At 54.1% G+C, this 21829-nt stretch overlaps 1 protein-coding gene across 1 annotated transcript in view; it reads left to right on the top strand.

Moving 5' to 3' along the window:
- Positions 1-21829, top strand: part of LOC144724796 (contactin-associated protein-like 5) — a 110727-nt gene that overhangs the window by 69002 nt on the left and 19896 nt on the right. Inside the window, exons 7-16 of the mRNA XM_078604183.1 lie at positions 6262-6446; positions 7584-7727; positions 12424-12551; positions 12664-12810; positions 13241-13449; positions 16617-16785; positions 17659-17765; positions 18359-18478; positions 18992-19231; positions 20070-20226. Of these exons, the coding sequence (XP_078460309.1) occupies positions 6262-6446; positions 7584-7727; positions 12424-12551; positions 12664-12810; positions 13241-13449; positions 16617-16785; positions 17659-17765; positions 18359-18478; positions 18992-19231; positions 20070-20226 (1606 nt within the window). The remainder of the gene's footprint in view (positions 1-6261; positions 6447-7583; positions 7728-12423; positions 12552-12663; positions 12811-13240; positions 13450-16616; positions 16786-17658; positions 17766-18358; positions 18479-18991; positions 19232-20069; positions 20227-21829) is intronic.

Raw genomic sequence — 21829 nt, 5'->3', positions numbered from 1 at the left:
AAGTCGGGTCGCCGTGGGTTTCGTAGCGGAGCGCGCTAACCACTGCGCCACCACTCCACCCCGACTCGTAATATATTTTATTCATGGCAAATGTTTACACTTGTTGAAATCTCAGCCAAGGCTGCGCTGTCGGTTCTGTTTCCGCTAATGCGATGATTTATTTAAAATGAAAAATATTTCATATTCGATATCCCCCCCCCCGTCCGACCCACGCCGCTGGCTTGGGCGTGCGCGAAGGTTAATAAAACAATATCGATTGTTGGACTGCAAGTCCGATGGTGCGAGATGGAGAGTGTGTCCCATTGGAACGGGTCACAGCGCCACGAGTTACGGTTAAACAATTACCCTGGAATGCAGATGCTTGTCGCATTAATCATGACACCAATATGTATTATTAATTAAACATAATAATAAAACCCAAAGCACGCGTTGTATTTAAATAAATAAACCGCCCACTTACAAAATGAATTTTGTAAGTGGGCGTTACGTGACTTTACCGAAAAACCCTAAGAGTATGAAGCCTTGCAGTCACGAAAGCTTCAAATCGAGAATGAAATCGCTGCTCGAATGAGCGTCGAGGCATCGGTGCTCATTCCCCCCCTTGAACAAGCCCAGAGGGCCGTGGCGGAAATTCCACATTCCTCTGGCGGGGAGCCCAAACAACCGTCGACGTGCCCACAACGCGGTTGCTCGTCTCAATCTTCCCTCGGGAGAGCCGATGGGGATTTCGACTCACGCGAACCTTCCGACCGCCCTCTCGCTCGACCACCCGGCCGCATGCAGCGTTACTGCCGCTCACCACCGCTCGATGAATCCGCCCGACGCCATGTCGGTCCATTGGGGGGCGGGGTGGTTGTTTGACCATACTTCACCACTCCGGGTAACGCCGGCGGCGGCAGCGAAGGGGCCGTCGTTGTTGTTTGTAAATGCCACTTGTCGACCCACGGCGGAGCTCACCGCTGAGGTCGCTAACGGGTTTTTATTCCTTACTCGTACCCGTACCCGGCCGCACCAGGGTCGCAAACGGCTACCCGTAGCCGGGTATCGGGTAGGGTACGGGTATCGGGTACCCGGTTGCGACCTCTGGCTCATCGTCAGCCCGCACGTGCCGGCTGGGGGAGTTTCCGAGCTCTCGCGTATCACGTGGTCGAGTGACGCGGACGGCCCCGCCCGCCCGCTCCATTGTGACGTCGACAGCTGGCGCTGCGAGTGACCGCGTTCTCGTCACGCGGAGTCCGGCTTAGGGCGCCACCGTGGCCACGAGATGTTAACTGCCTCGCCAGGTGGACAAAGAGGCCGTGGGTTCGATCCCAACCCTCACGACGCCTGCTGTATAATTGGAGTTTGCGTGTCTCTCTCTCTCATCATTATCATCATCATCACGGTGGCTATGAGATGTTAACTACCTCGCCTGCTATGCAGGAGGTCGTGGCTTCGATCCCAACCCTCACGATGCCTGCTGTATATTTGTAGTTTGTGTATCTCTCTCTCTCATCATTATCATTATCATCATCACGGTGGCTAGAAGATGTTAACTACCTCGCCTGCTATGCAGGAGGTCGTGGGTTCGATCCCAACCCTGACGATGCCTGCTGTATAATTGGAGTTTGCGTATCTCTCTCTCATCATTATCATCATCACGGTGGCAAGGAGATGTTAACTACCTCGCCTGCTATGCAGGAGGCCGTGGGTTCGATCCCAACCCTGACGATGCCTGCTCTATAATTGGAGTTTGCGTGTCTCTCTCTCTCATCGTTATCATCACGGTGGCTAGGAGATGTTAACTACCTCGCCTGCAATGCAGGAGATCGTGGGTTCGATCCCAACCCTGACGGTGCCTGCTCTATATTTGTAGTTTGCGTGTCTCTCTCTCTCTTTCCCCGTGGTCGCGTGGATTTTTTCTCCGGGTCCTCCGGTTAAATTTCCCCCCTCCACATTTACAATCAACACGCGTTTATTAGAGTATTTCGACTGCTATACATTTCCACGCGATAAACCGCTTCCGTTGAGCTACAATTGTTGATGGCCAGGTCGCTTCTGCCCAAAGACCTCTTTTCGCTCAAGTGTTAAAATAAAAAAACAATTAAACGCTTCGTTTTTTTTCCATTGTTTAACGTCCAGGCTCTGACCGCCCTGCCTCGTTCGCCACCCGTCCCTGCGCTCTGTTCCCCGTCCCGGCGCTCCCCAGACGAGCCGCGATGATCGAGGCTGCATTAGGCGGACTGCAGCACCACTAATGGATCTGTGACCTTTTTACAAATTCTCACTTCCTGCCCCCAAGTCCGTTTCAGCACTCGGGAGCGTTGAGTGACCAGCACACCCGGGCAGCATTCATTTATTCATTATTTCTTTCCTTCATTCATTTTCACAATCGCCTGTTTTCATGATGAGGACGACGATGATTATAATGTAACAAAAAAAGTAGAAGGTAAAGGAGCAGACCTGAAATAACTTGCTCACCACACTGCTGGCGGATGGCCCTTCCACTCACAACAAAGAGGGTTCTAAGTCTAGGGTGGGGGGGGGGGGGGGGGGTGGCACCCCCTACGTAGGGTAGACGTCAGTATCGGACTGGAGGAATCCGATGAGCTATTAAGCTCTTTCTTGCACAGATGTCCAGTTGGGGCACGGGGTAATCAACAACAACAAACACAACACAGCAACACGATTGGAGTGCAAAGTACAAGAAAGGAGAACAAATCACCCAAACACGCACAAATGCAACTACCAGGATGGGGATGGCATTGACGTATGTTTTCCCCCCATAATCGACCTGGCTACCACAAATGATCGCTCAAAATAATTCTAAATAATCTCAATGCGTGTTGATAAATGTGAAGGGGGCGGGGGGGGGGGGCAAAAAACCGGAGGACCCGGAGATCAACAAAAAACAATCCACGTGATCAAGGCCTTACCCACACTTTACCCCATCGCACGCGACCCACCGATTGTAAGCCGTCGATGGGATGCGGGGGGAGGGGGGTTAAGAAACGTGGCCACCCCTTCGTTCGGTTGTCAACTTGCCGCGCCGCGGGCAGATGGGCTCGAACCCGGCCTCTGGGTCGTGAGCCCAGTGCACCAGCCGTTGCGAGCACCGTGACGGTGGCGGCAGTGCTGGTAACGACTTTGGCGTTGTGACGTTCGGTTACGATCACTCCGCTGGTCGTGTCTTTAATGCGGAGGGAGGGAGGGAGGCTCCGTGCCAGCCGTCGAATTGGAATTCGCTCCCTGAGCGCACGAGGCCATTTCCTCCGCGGGGCATTGAATAATGAGCCTTTACATTTTTTGTTTCCTCCCACTGCGTGGTACCGATTTGATTTAACTCTGGAGGAATGGCGATGATGGTGGCGGCGATGATGATTATGGTGATGATGATGATGATGAAGGCATCGGTGACGGTGAGTACAATAGTGGTGATGGACAGAACGTGGATCAGCTCTTCAGCGCTCCGCTTTGGCGCTGGGTGCCCGCGCTGTCTCGTTCTCGAACATTCTGTTTGGATCTACGGTCGTTCCCCGTGCCGTGCAATGATCTCAACTTGCCACCTTCGTGTCGACGCCTCGAGGTGCACCGTATGGGAGTCGCGCTTCAAGTTCAAGTTCATTTATTAGGTATAGCCCTGTGAGCCACTCGGCTCTTGAATCGGGTGCAACCGCAACAAACAAAAAAACAAAAACATGAACAAAAAACATCTTAAAGTGAATATGTGACTAAGTGCAAACAGAAAATCCAAGAAAAGACAGCAAAATATTGCAGAAAAAACACCGTACACCAACGCTGTGTGCAAAAATCCCAGTGGGATGCAAGTCAAACTAATGCACGACGACGACGATGATGATGACCATGGAGGTGATGACAGTGGCGGTGATGGAGATGATGACAATCTTGGCAATGGCATTGATGATAAGGGCACCGATAATGGTGGCAGTGATGAAAACGTGCGTTCAAGTTATTTGGATGCTCTAAATTTCCACGCGATAAGCCACTTCGTTGGGCCCTCATTTTTATGGCCAGGTTACTTCTGAAATAAGAAGCGAGCTCAGTCAGTGCATGGGCTTTACCTGGTAAAATCAAATATTTCAGTTTTATCTGTATATATATATTCTCCTTTACACTTATAGTGATATTTGTATCGGTTGTTATTGTGACGTTATAACCCCCGTGCCCCAAACTGGACACCTGTGAAAAAATAGCTTTATAACTCATGGGATTCCTCCTGCAATTTAAATAAATATTATGTTAACATCATCACAGTGTCCCTGCACGCGTCACAGTGTTCCGGCATTTGTCCAACAATTTTTTGAAGTCTCACCGCTGGGATTATTTCCATAAAAAAATTCGCGAAAAAAACCAATTTATTTTAAATGTATACAACAACAAAAACCCCCGAAATCTGGCAAAGATGCGGGTGATGATGATCAAAGCGTTTGAGGGTCCTGGGGGGGAGGGGGGGGTTGGTGGTTGTTGTGGGCGGTGAGGTGGGTGGGTGGAGTATCGGGGAGCGAATGCGTCTTAAACTGCGAAATTTCACGGGTGATTATTTTTCATTTTTCTTATTATTTTGTTATTTTATTTCTTTTTTTTTAATCGCGCGGATGAATTCAACCGAGAGGAGCGTTCTGCGCATTCTGCGGTCCGCGGGTGCCGCCGCCGCCGCCGCTGTCGGCGTTTTGCGGTGCCGTCGCCCCGAGCGGTCCGCGCAGCGCGTAGCGGCAGACAGCTCCACGGAGGGGTGAAGTCCTTTTTCATGAAACAGCTTTTCATGTCGCGTTTAATGTCCGCGAGAGGCTCCCGCGAGTGCCGTCTGGGTTTTTAGTTTTTGTTTTCCGAGGCCCTCTGCGTGAGTGCACACACGCACGCTCGCTCGCGCGCGCCACATTTACAAAGACAAATATCACCCACACTCCTACCCCCCCCCATCTTACCCGCACTTCCCACCCACCGACGCCACAACCCCTTGCCCCCTCTAAAGCCTTAACAGGCTGGTGGGTGGGGAGGGCAAATGGTGTTAGCGAGTGCCGGGGAGACAAAGGTGGCGTAGCGTGGTGCTGTCCAACCGCCACCTCGTGTGCCGTGCCGGCCTTTATAGGTGCTCGCTCACGACACTTGCCCCACCAGTCTGTTCAAGCTATACGGGGGATCTTTGTCTTTATAGCACCCACGCCCGACCGCCTTTGTTTGCCAACCTTCTGCTGATGTTTCATACGCATCCGCACCAGGTACGCGCTTACGGTTGAGTCGACCTAGGGGAGGCCCAGAACTGGTTATGATATTCCCTTATACATCTACGCATCTACCCACACTTAACTCCCCACCCATCCACCCACTCATTCACCCACACACTCAGGCAAAGACCCCCCGTGTAGCCTTAACAGCCTGTAGGGGCAAGTGCTGTTAGCAAGCACCTATGAAGGCCGGCACGGCACACGAGGGTGTGGGTGACCAGCACCACGGCCGGCCGCACAGACACCCACTCATTCACCCACGCACATAACAACAACCGCCGTTCACCACTAAGTGGCGGTGACGTCACCACGGAGGAGCTTGTGCCATGCTAGGTGCACTTTGAGGCCACGTGAAGCGTCGATGGTCCGCTGCCAGGAGGTCACGGAACAGACCCAAGTGCCATGGGTTGACTGACTGAGATGGCTGTCAGATGTACCAACTGTGCTCCCCACTGTGCCAACTTGCTGTGTTTTAGTCGCCCACATTTGTTGAACTTCTTCCGCACCGTACGTAGGCAACCGTGCCCATCGGAGGTGCGATAAAATATCCACATCCTCACCCACCCACTCACCCACCCACTCACTCACTCATTTACTCACTCACTCATTCACCCACCCACTCACTCATTCACCCACCCACTCACTCATTCACCCACCCACTCACCCACCCATCCACCCACTCACCTACTCATTCACCCACTCACCCACCCACTCACTTTCCCATTCACCCACCCACTCACCCACTCACCCATCCATCCACTCACCCACTCACCCACCCATTCACCCACTCACTCACTCACCCACCAACTCACCAACCCACTCGCCCACCGACTCACCCCACTCACCCACCCATTCACCCACCCGCCCACTCACCCACCCACTCACCCACCCACCCATTCTCCCACCCACCCACTCACCCACTCACCCACTCACTCACCCACCCACTCACCCACCAACTCACCCACCAACTCACCAACCCACTCACCCACCGACCCACCCCACTCACCCACCCATTCGCCCGCCCGCTCGCCCGCAGGCAGCAGCGCGTCCCGAGGGGTGAGCGGCCACACGCTCGTGTCGGCGGGCAACCTGCTCGACGACGAGCATTGGCACGCGGTGAGCGTGCACCGCCACGGCCGCTACGTCAACCTCACCGTGGACCGACACTCGCGCCACGCGCGCACCAACGGCGACTTCGACTACCTGGACCTCGACTTCCAGGTGAGTCGAGTCGGTGGGGGAGTGGGTGAGTCGGTGGGGGAGTGGAAGGATGATGGGGGGGTTGAGTGAGTGAACAGGTGGGTGGGTGAGTTGGTGGGTGAGTGGAGGGATGGTGGGGGGGTTTAGTGAGTGAGTGAACAGGTGGGTGGGTGAGTGGAAGAATGATGGGGGGGTTGAGTGAGTGAACAGGTGGGTGGGTGAGTTGGGGGGGTTGAGTGAGTGAGTGAGTGAACATGTGGGTGGGTGAGTCGGTGGGTGAGTGAAAGAATGATGGGAGGGTTGAGTGAGTGAACAGGTGGGTGGATGAGTTGGTGGGTGAGTGGAATGATTATGGGGGGATTGAGTGAGTGAGTGAGTGAACAGGTGGGTGGGTGAGTCGGTGGGTGAGTGAAAGGATGATGGGGGGGGGGGGGTGAGTGACTGAACTAGGTGGGTGGGTGAGTCGGTGGGTGAGTGAGCGAACAGGTGGGTGGGTGAGTTGGTGGGTGAGTGGAAGGATGATGGGGGGGGGGGGGGGTTGAGTGAGTGAGTGAACAGGTGAGTGGGTGAGTTGGTGGGTGAGTGGAAGGATGATGGGGGGGTTGAGTGAGTGAGTGAACAGGTGGGTGGGTGTGTTAATGGGGGCGCGGGCAGATTTTAGCAAAACATGTACACGTTTACACGGCTCGCAAAGGGAGAGCGAGAGAGGGAGAGAATCACACAGAAACCGCTCAATTAAGTTAGCGCAGTAAGACAAACTCACCGCGTGGAAGTAAAGGGGGGGGGGGGGGGGGTAGAACGATTAAAAAACACACGGACCGTTAGCGAATCACCACCCAGCGTGGAGATATTAACCAATCGAAAACGTTTCGCACGACGCTCTCACTAACCAATGGGACGACTCGATCCGTGCGTCGCTTGCCAACGAATGGGCACGGCGATTAACCCTCGACGACGCGATGCTCCAACACCACGTGCCGGGTCACGTGGTCGGATATGACGACGCCCTTGCACAATTGCACGTGGGAAGAGCGGCACGACGTTCGTTCGTCCTCCACCCCCCCCCCCCCCCCAATTCACTCCTCCGTAACGAATCGGTCTTTATTTGTTACGAACGCGCGGGAAACGTTGTCGCGCGTGCGCGTGTCCCGCACGCAGGTCAGCTTCGGCGGAATGCCCGGAGCGGGCAAGTCTGGCCCGTCCGCCAATCGCTTCTTCCGCGGGTGCCTGGAGAACGTCATGTACAACGGCGTCAACGTGATCGACCTCGCACAGCGGAAGAAGCCGGCGGTGCACGTGACGGTGCGAGCCCCCCCCGCCCCCCAACTCGCCCCCCTCCCCGCCCGTGTCACGCTCGCTCGCTCAGTCGCTCACTTGACCAGCCAGCTCACGAAATCAACTTCCCCTGTTTTGCTTGCTCAAGCATCTGCTCAACGGCGAACTCGCTCCGCCGCCCTCTAGGTTCGGTTCGTCACCTGCTCAGCTGCTTTTCCACTCAGCTGCTCAGATAGCCGACCGCTCGCCCGCTCGCCCGCTCGCTCGCGCACTCACCCGCCCGCTCGCTCATTCACTCACCCGATCGCTCATTCACTCACACGCTCGCACAATTCGCCAATTCACTCACTCAGCTGCTCAGTGACTAACTCGCCCACTCTCTCAAGCGTCTATTCATTCAATTATTCACTCGAACGCCTGCTCACCTTCTCAGTTGACCAATTTGATAACCCACTCACTTATTTAGACACTCACACGCTCAATGTTTCACTTGCTCATCCACTGAGTTGTGTGCCTCCTGGCACAACCAACCACTTGCCAATCCACTTGCTCGCTCACTCACTTACTTATTCACTCACTTACTCATTCACTGCCCCTTACCCACTTACTCCTCCATACCAACCATTCACCAAATCGTTTTACACTTCTTAAAATTTCTTACGTACTTGTTCACTCACTCACTCAATTACCCACTCACTCATCCACTCATCCGACCACTCATCCAAGCACTCACCCACTCACTCACTCTTACCTACCCACTCACTCATCCTCCACTCACTCATGCACTTACTCATCCACTCCCTTTTACACACCCATTCACCCGCTCAACCACTCCGTCACTCGCTCGCTCCGTCACGCACTCCATCACACGGATTCGCTCGCTCGCTCGCACACGCACACGGTAACACGCATCAACACACTCACGTGCACACGGGCACTCACTCACACACAAAAAGACAAAGATCCCCCGTGTAGCCTCCAACAGACTGTTGGGGCAAGTGCTGTTAGCGAGCACCTATGAAGGCCGGCACGGCGCACGAGGGGGTGGGTGGCCAGCACCACGCCCGGCCGCCTTTGTCTCCCCAGTAGCGATGTTTTTACACACCGCACCAGGTACTCATTTGAGACTGAGTCGACCTAGGGGAGGCCCAGGACCGGTTCAGACAATCGTCACCGGTGTTGGGCACGTGAGCGGGAATCGAACTCGGGTCGCCGAATCCGTAGCGCAGCGTAGCGCTAACCGCTACCACACGACCGCTCCCCGCGCACACAACAACCGCATTCGCTCGCATGCACACGCACACACGCACACGCACACACGCGTACACACACGCACGCACGCACGCACACACACACGCACACACACACACGCGTACACACACGCACGCACGCACGCACACACACACGCACACACACACACACACACGCACACACACACGCACACACGCGTACACACACGCACGCACGCACGCACACACACACACGCACACACGCACGCACACACACACACGCACACACACGCACACACGCACGCACACACACACACGCACACACACGCACACACACACACGCACACACACACACGCACACACGCACGCACACACACACACACGCACACACACGCACACACACACACGCGCACACGCACGCACACACACACGCACACACACGCACACACACACACGCGCACACACGAACACACACGCACAGGTTGAGCGGTGAGACGGGCGTCGACCCACTGACCCCACAATAACGCGCTCATCAAATATTCACCGCTGCATTGTTTCGCTTGTTCGCGCGAGCGCCTCCTGGCTCGCACTGGTCAGCGCTAACCCGATGATGCCGCTCATTCAATTTGCTCCCCAACCGACGGCGATATTCTCTCGCTCGCATCGTCGACGTCTGATGTTCGCTCGCTCGCTTTCTCGCTCTCGCTCGCTCGCTCGCTCTCTCGCTCCGTGTTTATTCATATCAAGCAGATTGACTTTGCCGGTGAAATTTCACGGTTCAGTCTTCACGGTTCAGTCTTCACGCTGTACCCCCACGTCCCCGCCCAACCTCGGCGAAGGATCAGTGAGCCGCTCGCTCACGCAGTCCTCACCTCGCCTGCTCCTCTTCCAGCCTGGCCACCCTCGTGACCTCGTCTCGCCGTGTGTTAGCACCGTCATCGCCCTCATCGCCGTTATCCTGCCGATACCTCCCTCCCCCCACCAGAGGTCGCAACCGGGTACCCGATACCCGTACCCTACCCGATACCCGGCTACCCGTATCCGGCCGGGTACGAGTACCCGTTTGCGACGCTGGTGCGGCCGGGTACGGGTACGGGTAGGCCGTGAGTCACCGGTGAGTCACCGTTTGTCACTCATGTAGGGTACGGGTACGGGTAGCGTACGGGTACCCATACCCGGCCGGGTACGGGTACCCATTTGCGATCCTTGGTGCGGGCGGGTACAGGTACGGGTAAAGAATCAAAACCCGTTTGCGACCTCTGCCCCCCACTCAATACCCCCCCCCACCTCACCACGGATTCCCCATTCTGCAGTCTGCTCAGAATAACACGATTTAATTTGCAAGCTTTTTTTGTTGTAAATGTAAAAAAAAACACAACGCATACGCTGCTCGCATGCATTCGTCACACGTATGAATTGCCACATCCGTGATGCCGTCTCGAATGTAACAGCCGTGTCTGGAGGCCGCCGCGAGCCTCTGCGAGCCTCACGCGTCGCCTGTGGCCGCTGTTGAGTCAAGCGCCGAGCAACTTAGCGGAGCCACGCGGCGGCGGCGGCGGTGACTCTCAGTGCTCAGCTGTTCCCGTGGGCAGTCGCGAGCCTCTTTTTATTATTATTATTGTTAGCATTGCCCTCCATACTGCTAAAACTTTCGTCAGAACCCTCCTGAAAATGACCCTTGAGACTCGGTGAAGCGTAAGGGGCGCCACGGTGGCTAGGAGATGTTAACTCCCTCGCCTGGTCTACAGGAGGTCGTGGGTTCGATCCTGACCCTGACGCCTGCTGCTGCTGTATATTTGGACTTTGTGTGTCTGTTTCTCTCTCCCTGTGGTCGCGTGGATTTTTCTCCGGGTTCCCCCCCCCCTCTCCACATTTAGAATCAACATCACGCGTGCTAATAAAGAGTATGTGGCCGCTGCTATAAACGTCCACGTGATAAGCCACTCCGCTGAGACATCATTTGTGGTCGCCAGGTCCCTTCTGAAAACGAGCTACAAACTCAGCGGGGACCCTACCTGGCAAAAATACTAAAAGCTGCTCGTAGTTTTTTTCTGGATCAACGGCATAATAATAGTGATGATGATGACAACAAAACATGAAACACTGGGCACGTTTTTTCCCGCGGCGTCGCAGACCAGGCGGCCGTCACCAGCGAGGGAATTTTTATTTATCGGAGCGATTTTTTTTCTTATTGTCGGGGAAATGTCTTTCTTTGCTTCTATGGAGGCGCGCGACTTCTCTCCGTGTTTATTTTGGCTTCGCGCTAAGCGGCGCGGACTGAAAATTAAGCCCTCGACGGGATCCGACGATGAGTTCATTAGCTTCGTGTGCGCGCCGCATGTTGATGGGTGAGCGTGTGTTGCGTGAGCGTGTGTTGTGAGTGTGTGTGTGTCGCGTGTTAACTTAGGCGCACACTTGTTCTTGGAGGCAACACGTTTCTTTAACACAGGGGTGGGGAACGTCCGGCCCGCGGGCCGTACGAGGCCCGCAAAATCATTTGGTCTGGCCCTGCCAAGGCAACCGCAGGCGGGACTCGAAATTCAATAAATCTCGGAGCAAACCTGGAAAAGCAGTTACGAGTAGCAACACCATCAATACCAGCTAGCGTCGCACGCCTCACCAAAGAGAAGCAGTTCCAGCCATCACATTAGGGGCGAGTTAATAAAATGTTTGACCAAATGTAACAGGCTAATTTTTAAGTTGATGATTTTGTATGGCCCGCGAATGATGTTATAAATATCCAAATGGCCCTTGGCAGAACAAAGGTTCCCCACCCCTGATTTAACACAACGGGTAACTCAAGTTGAAGTTCATTTATTAGGTATAGCCCTGTGAGCCATTCGGCTCTTGAATCGGGTGCAACCGCAACAAACAAAAAACTAAAACATGAACAAAAAACATCTTAAAGTGAATATGTGACTTAAGTGTAAACAGCAAATCCAAGAAAAGACAGCAAAATATTGCAGAAAAAACACAGTACACCAACGCTGTGTGCAAAAATCCCAGTGGGATGCAAGTCAAACAACAACAACAACAACCACAAGACAACTCGAACAGGATAACAGCAGAGGGTGGTGACCACCACGGCCAACTAGACTGACACTCGGAGAGACAAGTCTACCGTCGGACCAGGACAGCTAGCGAGCTGTCTGGTCCACGCGTGAAGACCCGAGACCGAGATTTGAGGATGGCCACTTCATGCCCAGAGTTGAACGCCGCGATCCCTCTCGGGACCCCGCTGATAACCCCCCTGGCCACGCCCCCCTTCCAGAACCCTCGCGGGGACTCTGGACCCCCATCACGTTCTGTTGACGTGACAACCCTTACTAGTTGGCAGTGTCGGGTGGTGGCGGGTTTTAACGACACACATTTACATATTTACGTGATCTAACCCAAAAACCTCTTTTATGGATATTATATGTTGCATGTGCCACTAATCCATCATTTTCCCCCTCCTACATTGAACACGTTCTCCCCCCCCCCCCCCGCTACAGGGCAACGTGACGTCCCGCTGCCTTGACCCCGGCTCGACCTCCGTGACCTTCCCGCGCCCTGGCTCCTGGCTCCGTCTCGACGCTCCCCCGGGCCTCGCCTCCCTCTCCTTCTCCCTGGAGCTGCGCACGTGGCAGGAGCGCGCCCTCCTCCTCCACCTCCCCCTGGGGGGCACGGCGGGGGCGGGTGGCGGGGGGCCCGCGGGGGGGGGCTCCCTGTCCGTCGTGCTGGCCGACGGGCAGGTCAGCGTGTCGGTGCGACAGGCACGCCGGACCAACGCCCACATCACCGCAGGTGATTCGGGGCGACCCGCCGAGGTGTGAGATTGTTGGTTCGAGGGTGCGAGGGCCCTGCAATGTCTCGCCCGCGACGCTGCTGGCGGACGAACGGTGGGAGGGAAAAGGGCGGGGGCCACTGAACTCCATCGGTCACCACTTGTAGAGTTGATGCTGCTGATGCTGATGTTGTTGCTGTTGATGTTGATTCTCTTGCTGCTGCTGTTGTTTCTACTGTTGATGATGATGATGATTCTGTTGGTGCTGCTGTTGATGTGGCTGCTGCTGTTATTGCTGCTGCTGATGATGATGATGTTGCTGTTGCTGCTGATGTCGCTGCTGATGATGATTCTGTTGGTGCAGCTGCTGATGTCACTACTGTTGTTTTGCTGCCTGCTCATGATTATTCTGTTGTTACTTTTGCTGATGATGACGTGTTCTGTTGGTGCTGCTGCTGCTGATGCTGATTCTGTTTCTGCAGCTGCTGATGTCACTAGTGCTCTTGCTGCTGCTGCTGCTGCTGCTGCCGATGACGATTCTGTTGGTGCTGTCGCTATTCTTGTTGTTGTTGTTTGTTGTTGTTGTTGCGTCGCTGGGCGGCAGGGTCGGCCGTGAACGACGGTCAGTGGCACTCGGTGCTGGTGGAGGCTCGCCGCAACTTCCTGTCGCTCGTTCTGGACGGAGAGCCCTCGACGGCCATGCACTCCAACAGCCAGCTCGACATCGTCACGGGTGACCACTGCTACCTGGGAGGTGAGGTCAAATAGGTCACAGGGTGAAGATATCCATGCTACAGGGGGGGGGGTGGGGGGTTGGGGCTAAGGTCGCATACGTTTAAATGTGTGTATGTTGAGACTTCTTTTGCACCGCACGTGACTAACCGTGCTCATCGTTGAAGCCGCGCACCACCCCAAACATCCGATGAGTAAGGATCGCCACGTAAAGACGACGTGACGAATATAAATATATTAAACAACACCTTCATTATCGGGAATGTTTGTCGAGAAAGCCCACGGGCTAAACTGAAATAGTGTTCTAATCAACAGAGTAGAGCGAGCGTACTGTTCGGTATCGATACTCGTGTTAAGCCACGTAAGTGATCTGGCCAGGTTTGTGTCGTAAGAGCCTCCGCCACCCGACGGCTTGTCCTGCGTATGCTTGACGCAGTTTCGAGTGAAGCGTCGCGTATCTAATGGCAATGTAATGTGCTTGGCCATGTCGGGTGGTGGAGGGTCTTCACGGCACAGATTCGGTCAGACCCATGACGTAGCCTAACCCCAAAAAGCAATTATGAATCGGAATGTTTACGAGGTTTTTGATTTCAATTCGCCCGGAATAAGAACCTGCCGCTGATCGCTGTAACGACGCGATCGCTGTAACGGCGCAATCTTCGTAAAGACGTAATCATCATAATCACGTAATCATCGTAAAGACGCGATCGTCATAACGACGCAATCATCGTAAAGACGTAATCATCATAATCACGTAATCATCGTAACGATGCGATCGCCAAAACGACATAATCATCGTAAAGACGTAATCATTATAATCACGTAATCATCGTAACGATGCGATCGCCATAACGATGCAATCATCGTAAAGACGTAATCATCGTAAAGACGCGATCGCCATAACGACGTAATCATCGTAAAGACGTAATCATCATAATCACGTAATCATCGTAACGATGCGATCGCCATAACGACGCAATCATCGTAAAGACGTAATCATCATAATCACGTAATCATCGTAACGATGCGATCGCCAAAATGACGTAATCATCGTAACCTCACAGTCTGCGTGCACGGAGAGCGTCCGCTTCAGAACACGATGACGTCATAACGTCCACGCTGTCAATGTAACAATTTTGTGTATAAATAACTCATTTAATTGTTTCTTTTTTTTTACTTAAATTATTTTTGTCACTATCGTAATTATCATCGCGAACGTTATCGGTTTAATTCCATAAACAAAAAAAAGCGCGTAATTTTCGCGAAGTCAAATTATTTTGCGCTCCCCGAGAGCGAGGCGCAGGGGAGAGGAAATGTTTGGCATCATTCGGCCCCAAGACGAATAGGCGACGATGACAGCTTCGGGAAGAACGTCTGGGGCTCCTCGACCCGAGGGTGATCTCACAAACCCCACCTGGAGACTCTTCTCAGAAACCCTTCACTCCCCCCCCCCCTCTCAGCCAGTCTACATAACAAAGGCTCAGTCCTTTGTAATGTAGATTAACCGTAATTTCAAGCCGCACCTTACCATAATAATATACACAAAATTAACCCGTAAAAACAAAGTTTTTCACTATAAATCCTTTATATGCGTGTTCAATGGGCCACAACCCAGCCCACATTGGTCTTTGAAACGGGCGGCTAGAGTCCTCTCGTCCTCTGGCTTGAGATGGCTGCCACCTATGGGTCAGATGATTGCCTGCCACCATTAAGCAATTGGTAGTTAAATATAAAAAAAAATTACCTAAAAAGTGTAAAATTTAGGAAAAAAAATGTTCACGAAAAGAAATTGTCACGCACAACGAGTCTGTGTGCAAAATGTCAGCTCGATTGGATCACGGGAAGTGGGTTAAAAAACGATCGAAAGATTTGCACGGTCGTAAGCACGCAAGCAAGCAAGCAAGTGACCTTAATATAAAGGATTTAAAAAGGGGGCCTGTACTGGCTCATCTCCCCCTCAACCAGCATATATACGGGGTAGTATCTCTTGGAATTTCTCATTTACTTGATACAGCAAGCTTGCTGTGACGGTTCCACCTGAAGACGGAAGCTTGTGTTGCCTCCGAAACGTCGTGATTTTTATTATTTTATTTTACTTTTATTAAATTAAAATTTTTACCTACGTGACTTTACCGAAAAAACCTAAGAATATCAATCCTTGCAGTCACGAAAGCTTCAAATCTAGAAGTAAAAACAAATTTCATCTTTTCCGTCCCCTCTCCTTGGTGGTGGCGTTGTGACGGCGGTGCCGGGTCTGCGTGTTGAGTGGACCCCGGGTGGGGCGGCGTCAAATTCGCGACGTTGCCGTTTCCTCCCACCCTTCGATTTGCGTCCCGCTTCTTGTGGTTTCGAGACGTTAACTGCCTCGCCTGGTGCACAGGAGGTCCGTGGGTTCTCTCTCGCCGCGGTTGTGCGTGGATTTTTCTCCGGGTCCTGCGGGTTTTACCCTCCACATTTAGAATCGACGCCGCGCGTTCAGAGCGTTTGGCTGCTGCTATAAATGTCCACGTGATGGTAAGACGCTTCGTTGAGAGCTATTACATGTTTCAGTTTAATTTCAGTTTCATTTATTACGTATAACCCTGTGAGCCATGCGGCTCTTGACTCGGGTGCAACCGCAACAAAACAAAAACACGAACAAGAAACATCTTAAAGTGACTACCACGCAGCAGAAAAATCCAGGAAAAAACAGCAAAGTCTTCCAGAAAAATCACCGCATTTCAGCGCTGTGTGAAAAAATCCCAGTGGGATGCAAGTCAAACAATAACAACCATAAGACAATTTAGATTAAAGTTATCATGCTAACTCTTTACTACAACAAACAAACATGGCTAAACCAAAACGTTTTCAAAATCACCAAAATAAAGCTATAAAAACAATGTAACGTCGTGATTTATTTATTGTATTTATACCTACGTGACTTTACCGAAAGAACCAAAGAGCAAATATTAAGATGTTTTCTGCGAATGATTGAGTTGTTATGCACGGATATCAATAACGACGCTCACACGCGCAGACAGAGAGAGAGTGGGAATGGTTGAGAATGATTTCAGAGGTGCGGGAAACTGTACGAGAACGTGCGAAGGCAGCCAGAGCTGGCGCCAAGAATTGCCTCAGCTCTGCGGTCCTCCAGTTGGACCAACTCTGTCCACCCCCCATCCCCCCCCTCCCCCCCCTCACCTCGGCCAGGCTGCCCGGACGCGACCTCGTGCCCTGTCGCCACCCTGCCACCCTCCTTCCTGGGCTGCGTGCGATCCGTCGTTGTCCACCAGCGGGAAGTCGACCTCCGCCTCCTGGAGCGCGGCCTCCTGGGGAATCACTCGCACCTGCAGGTGGACACCTGTGGGATCCTGGACAGGTGGGGGGGCGTGTGTGTTAGGCGTGTGTGTGTTAGGTGTGTGTGTTAGGTGTGTGTGTGTGTTAAGTGTGTGTGTGTTAGGTGTGTGTGTGTTAGGTGTGTGTGTGTTAGGTGTGTGTTAGTGCGTGTGTGTTAGGTGTGTGTGTGTGTTAGGTGTGTGTGTGTTAGGTGTGTGTGTTAGGTGTGTGTGTGTGTTAGGTGTGTGTGTGTGTATTAGGTGTGTGTGTGCTAGGTGTGTGTGTGCTAGGTGTATGTGTGTTAGGTGTGTGTGTTAGTGCGTGTTAGAGCTGGTGTAGCGGTCTGCGCGCTGCGCTACGAACCTGGCGACACGGGTTCGATTCCCGCTTACGGCCAACACCCAGTGACGATGATCTGAACAGGTCCTGGGCCTCCCTTAGGTCGACTCGGCCTCAAACGAGTACCTGGTGCAGTGTGTAAACATCGTCACTGGGGAGACAAAGGCAGTCGGGCGTGGTGCTGGCCACCCAACCCCTCGTGTGCCGTGCCGGTCTTCATAGGTGCTCGCTAACAGCACTCGCTCCGATAATACGTTTAAGGCTTTACGTGGGATCTTTGTCTTTGAGTGTTACTTGCTGTTTGTGTCTAACGTACTGTTATGGCTTATATGTGCACATGAAATGTGCGTGTTAAGTATGTTTACCTTACACATGTGTGCGTCTGTGATATAAGTGCGTGTCTCGTGTTGAATGCGTGCGTCGCGTGTGTGCGTTGAGTGTCACACACGCGTGTCGCGTGTCACGTGTTGCGTGCGTTGAGTGTCACACACGCGTGCGTCACGTGTCACACACATGTCACGTGTCACACGCGCGCGCGTCACGTGTCACACACGCGCGTGTCACGTGCCGCGTGCAGGTGCCTCCCCGACCACTGCGAGCACGGTGGCCGCTGCGCCCAGACGTGGGACTCGTTCTCGTGCCAGTGCGAGAACACGGGGTACACCGGCACCACCTGCCACCGCTGTGAGTCCACGCGGGGGGGGGGGGGGGGATGTGTGTGGGTACTTCCATCTCTTACAAGACTTTTGGTCAGCGCGGGGGGAAGAGTAGACCAAGTACCGTCGAGAGCTCCCTCTGGTAGAGGACCATCCACCCGCAGTGGCGTGGGCAAGCACTTGCAGGGCTGCGCCTTGACTTTTGAACTCAGATGCATGGGTAATATTGGGCGTCTTCTCCAGGTGGTCGCGTGGATTTTTCTCCCGGTCCTTTGGTTATTCCCTCGTTATTCAGAATCAACGTCACGCGTTTAGAGTATTTGGCTGCTATAACTTTCCAGGTGATTAGCCACTTCGCTGAGCGATCGTTTGTGTTGGCCAGGTCGCTTCTCAGTGGTGAAATTAAAATAAAAAAACAGTTAGGACCACGCGGTGACTTTGACCACCGTGCGGTTTGTACGTTTGCGGGTGACGGTGTAAACAAGTCCCTGACCTTCGCACAGCGGGGATCGTTTCTGCCAACCGTTGCCGGTTTTAACCGGTAACCGCTTCGGTTTTACCAGCGCTCGCTCTTTACCGACCCCCCCTCGCGTGTGCCGCGCGTGCTGCGCCCCTGCGTAGCGGTGCACGAGCGATCGTGCGAGGCCTACAAGCAGCTAGGCCGCTCCTCCGGCCTCTACTCCATCGACACGGACGGCAGCGGCCCCTTGGGGCCCGTGCAAGTCTTCTGCAACATCACAGGTGGGGGGGTGGGGGGGCGAGAGATGGAGGTGGGTGGGAGATGCGTGCGTCCCCACATCCCCACGTCCGTGTGTGCGTCCATGCGTGTGTCCGATCATCCATGCGTGTGTCTGTCCGTGCGTGTGTCCGTCCATGAGTGTGTCCGTCTGTGCGTGTGTCCGATCATCCATGCGTGTGTCCGTCCGTGCGTGTGTCCGTCCATGAGTGTGTCCATCCATGCGTGTGTCCGATCATCCATGCGTGTGTCCGTCCGTGCATGTGTCCGTCCATCCATTGCGTGTGTCCGTCCGTGCGTGTGTCCGTCTGTGCGTGTGTCCAATCATCCATGCGTGTGTCCGTTTGTGCGTGTGTCCAATCATCCGTGCGTGTGTCCATCCATGCATGTGTCCGTCCATTCATGCGTGTGTCCGTCTGTGCGTGTGTCCAATCATTCATGCGTGTGTCCGTCTGTGCGTGTGTCCGATCATCCATGCGTGTGTGCATCCGTCCGCGTGTGCGTCCGTGCGCGCGTAGAGGACGCGGTGTGGACGACGCTGCCCGCGACGCCGCGGGGCGCCACCGCGGCCGCCTCGGTGGCGGCGGTGGCGGCGGCGGCGGTCGCCGTCTCGGGCTCGAGCCCCGAGCGGCCGCACGTGGCGCGCTTCTCCTACAACGCCACGGCCGAGCAGCTGGCGGCCGTGGCCGCGCAGGCCGAGAGCTGCGAGCAGCAGGTGGACTACTCCTGCCGACGCTCGCGACTCCTCAACTCGCCAGGTGCGCGCGCGTCCGCGTGTACGTGGCCGATTGTGATTGGGTCGTCGCCGTCGTCGTTAACGGCAACATCATCGTCGTTATTATCATTATCATCATACGGCTGTCATCGCCATCATCGTCATTATTGTCATCATCGTCGTAGTCATTTCCTTCATCATCATCATCATCATGTGGTCGCGTGTGATTGTTACACGCGGTAGTGGTTGTCGCGGGTGGCCCACGCAACAATGCGACTGCGCGCTCAGCCCCATCGAGCTGGTGGTCTAGACAAGGCCGAGGGAGCGTTGCACGTGCAATGCTGCCCGGTGGTCCACGTGACATTCACGCAAGGCACGCTGGGAGTCGTGTCTTCGCTTTGTTGCACTGCTGTTGAACGGAGTTGACCAAACACGCCAGCTGTAGGACCGCAGAGCTTGGGCAATTGTCGGCGCCGGTTCCAGCTGCCCCCTGCCGCTTGTAGGTGATGTCGCGCGCCTCCGACTCCGTGTGAGAGCGAACGGCAACCGGCTACAGCGCACGTTGCAAATGAAAAAACAAATGTAAATATTTTTGTGTCCATTCGATCTGTCCGTTCGCACGCACACGTGGTGTTGGTTGGCGATGATGACGACGATGATGATAACGATGACGACGATGACGATGATGACGACGATAATGATGATGATGACGACGATGACGACGACGATGATGACGACGACGACGATGGCGATGATGACGAGGATGACGACGACGATGATGACGACGACGACGACGATGATGATAACGACCACGACGATGATGGCGGTTGCGCCGCTCTCCCCTCCCCCGCCCCCTCCTCCTCCCCCCTCCCCCTGGGCAGAGGGCCCCCCCATGGTGTGGTGGGTCGCTCGAAGCGGTGAGCGGCAGTCCTACTGGGGCGGCTCAAGCCCCGGGGTCCACAAGTGCGCGTGCGGCATCGAGCGCAACTGCACGCAGCCCCGCGTCCACTGCAACTGCGACGCGGACCTGCCCGTCTGGTACGTGCGCTCGCAAAGACAAAGGTGCCCCCCCCTCCCGTATAGCCTCTAAAGAGATTGTCGGGGCAAGTGCCGCTGGCGGAGTCGCGGCACGTGTGGAGGCCGTCCAGCGCCGCTACCGCCCGGCCGTCTTTGTCTCTCACCCCACCCCGAGTGGCGATGTTTACAACACCGCAACAGGTACTCAGTTGAGGCTGAGCCGACCTAGGGGAGAAACCCACGAACGGTTCTGATAATCGTCACCTGTGTTGGCCGCCGTGAGCGGGAATCGAACTTCGGGTCGCCGGGTTCGTAGCGCAGCGCCACACTGCCACGTGTGCGTGTATTCACGTGCGCACGCGCGCGCGCACGCACGCGCGGGGTGTGGGGTGGAGAGGGCAGAGGAGGGTGATGACGCAGCGCTTTGGACGTTGCACCCTTGAGCCTGGATGCTTTGGGTGGCGCGGTGGTGTGACGGATTGTGCCTCGCAGCGAGAAGCCCCTGGGTTCCATTCCCCTGCTCGGGCGCCTTTCTGCTTCTGAGAATCTCCGTTCTCTCTCCAGAGCGCCCCTGGTTTCATCTCACATAGCACGCAATAAAAGCTACACAAGAGCGTATCCCGTATTGACGTAACACATCCCAATGCGGAAAAACGATCTGCAAATCATTCAATGGGGGGGTGGGGGGGGGGGAATTACACGTAGCAGCAGCAGCAGCATTGATCCGTCCAGCCACAACAACAAAAGCTTGGCAGGATCGTCCCGAAAATGAGTCTTGGTACTCGGCGAGGCTTATACGGGTGAAGGCCTCGTAGTTGCAATAATAATATCATCATCACTATCATGATCATGATCATCGAAATTTCTCGAGTTTGATTCCTGCCCGTGGTTCTGGGATCGACGCGTCGTGTTGAGACCACGTGGCAATGTCGCGGAGAGTTGTGGGAGAGCGAGTTCCACGTGTGTGTGTGTGTACGTACGGAGAGGTTTGGGAGAGCGAGTCCCACGTGCGTGTGTGTGTGTGTACGTACGGAGAGTTGTGGGAGAGCGAGTCCCACGTGTGTGTACGTACGTTGAACTTCTTTAGCACCGTACGTAGCCCACCGTGCTAATCCCAAAAAAGCAGCAGTTCTAAAGAAACGTGTTCTTCTTTTTAGTTTAGAGAATTGAAAAGGTTGCTCAACATTTAAGTCTGCTTTGAAAACCCAATTTCTTTAAAGTGGCCATCGCTCTATCGTCCGTCCGGTTGCCCCTGGCTCTGTTGTTGCCTCCTGCCTTTCATACATCGTGCTATTGGGATCCTCGGATGGAATGCGCAATTATACATTGTAATTATCATTATTATTGTAGGCTGCGGGAGGCTATGTGGTGAGCAGCGGAGAACATTGGAGCAAAATGCATCGCTCTCTCACCCACGCAACTCACCAGCAGGGCGAAGTGAGGTCAAAATAATCCCCCACGACCCCACACAGCTGCTAGGAGTTCTATATTTGAAGCTTTCGTGACTGCAAGAATTCATACTCTTAGTTTTTTTTCGGTAAAGTCACGTAGGTAAAAAATAAAAATAATAAAAGTAATAATAGAAATAAAATAAAATAATAAATCACGACGTTTCGGAGGCAAC

Source organism: Lampetra planeri, chromosome 21, assembly GCF_965212315.1.
Source record: "Lampetra planeri chromosome 21, kcLamPlan1.2.h2, whole genome shotgun sequence".
Taxonomy (NCBI): Eukaryota; Metazoa; Chordata; class Hyperoartia; order Petromyzontiformes; family Petromyzontidae; genus Lampetra; species Lampetra planeri.
This window is presented reverse-complemented; position numbering and strand designations above follow the sequence as displayed.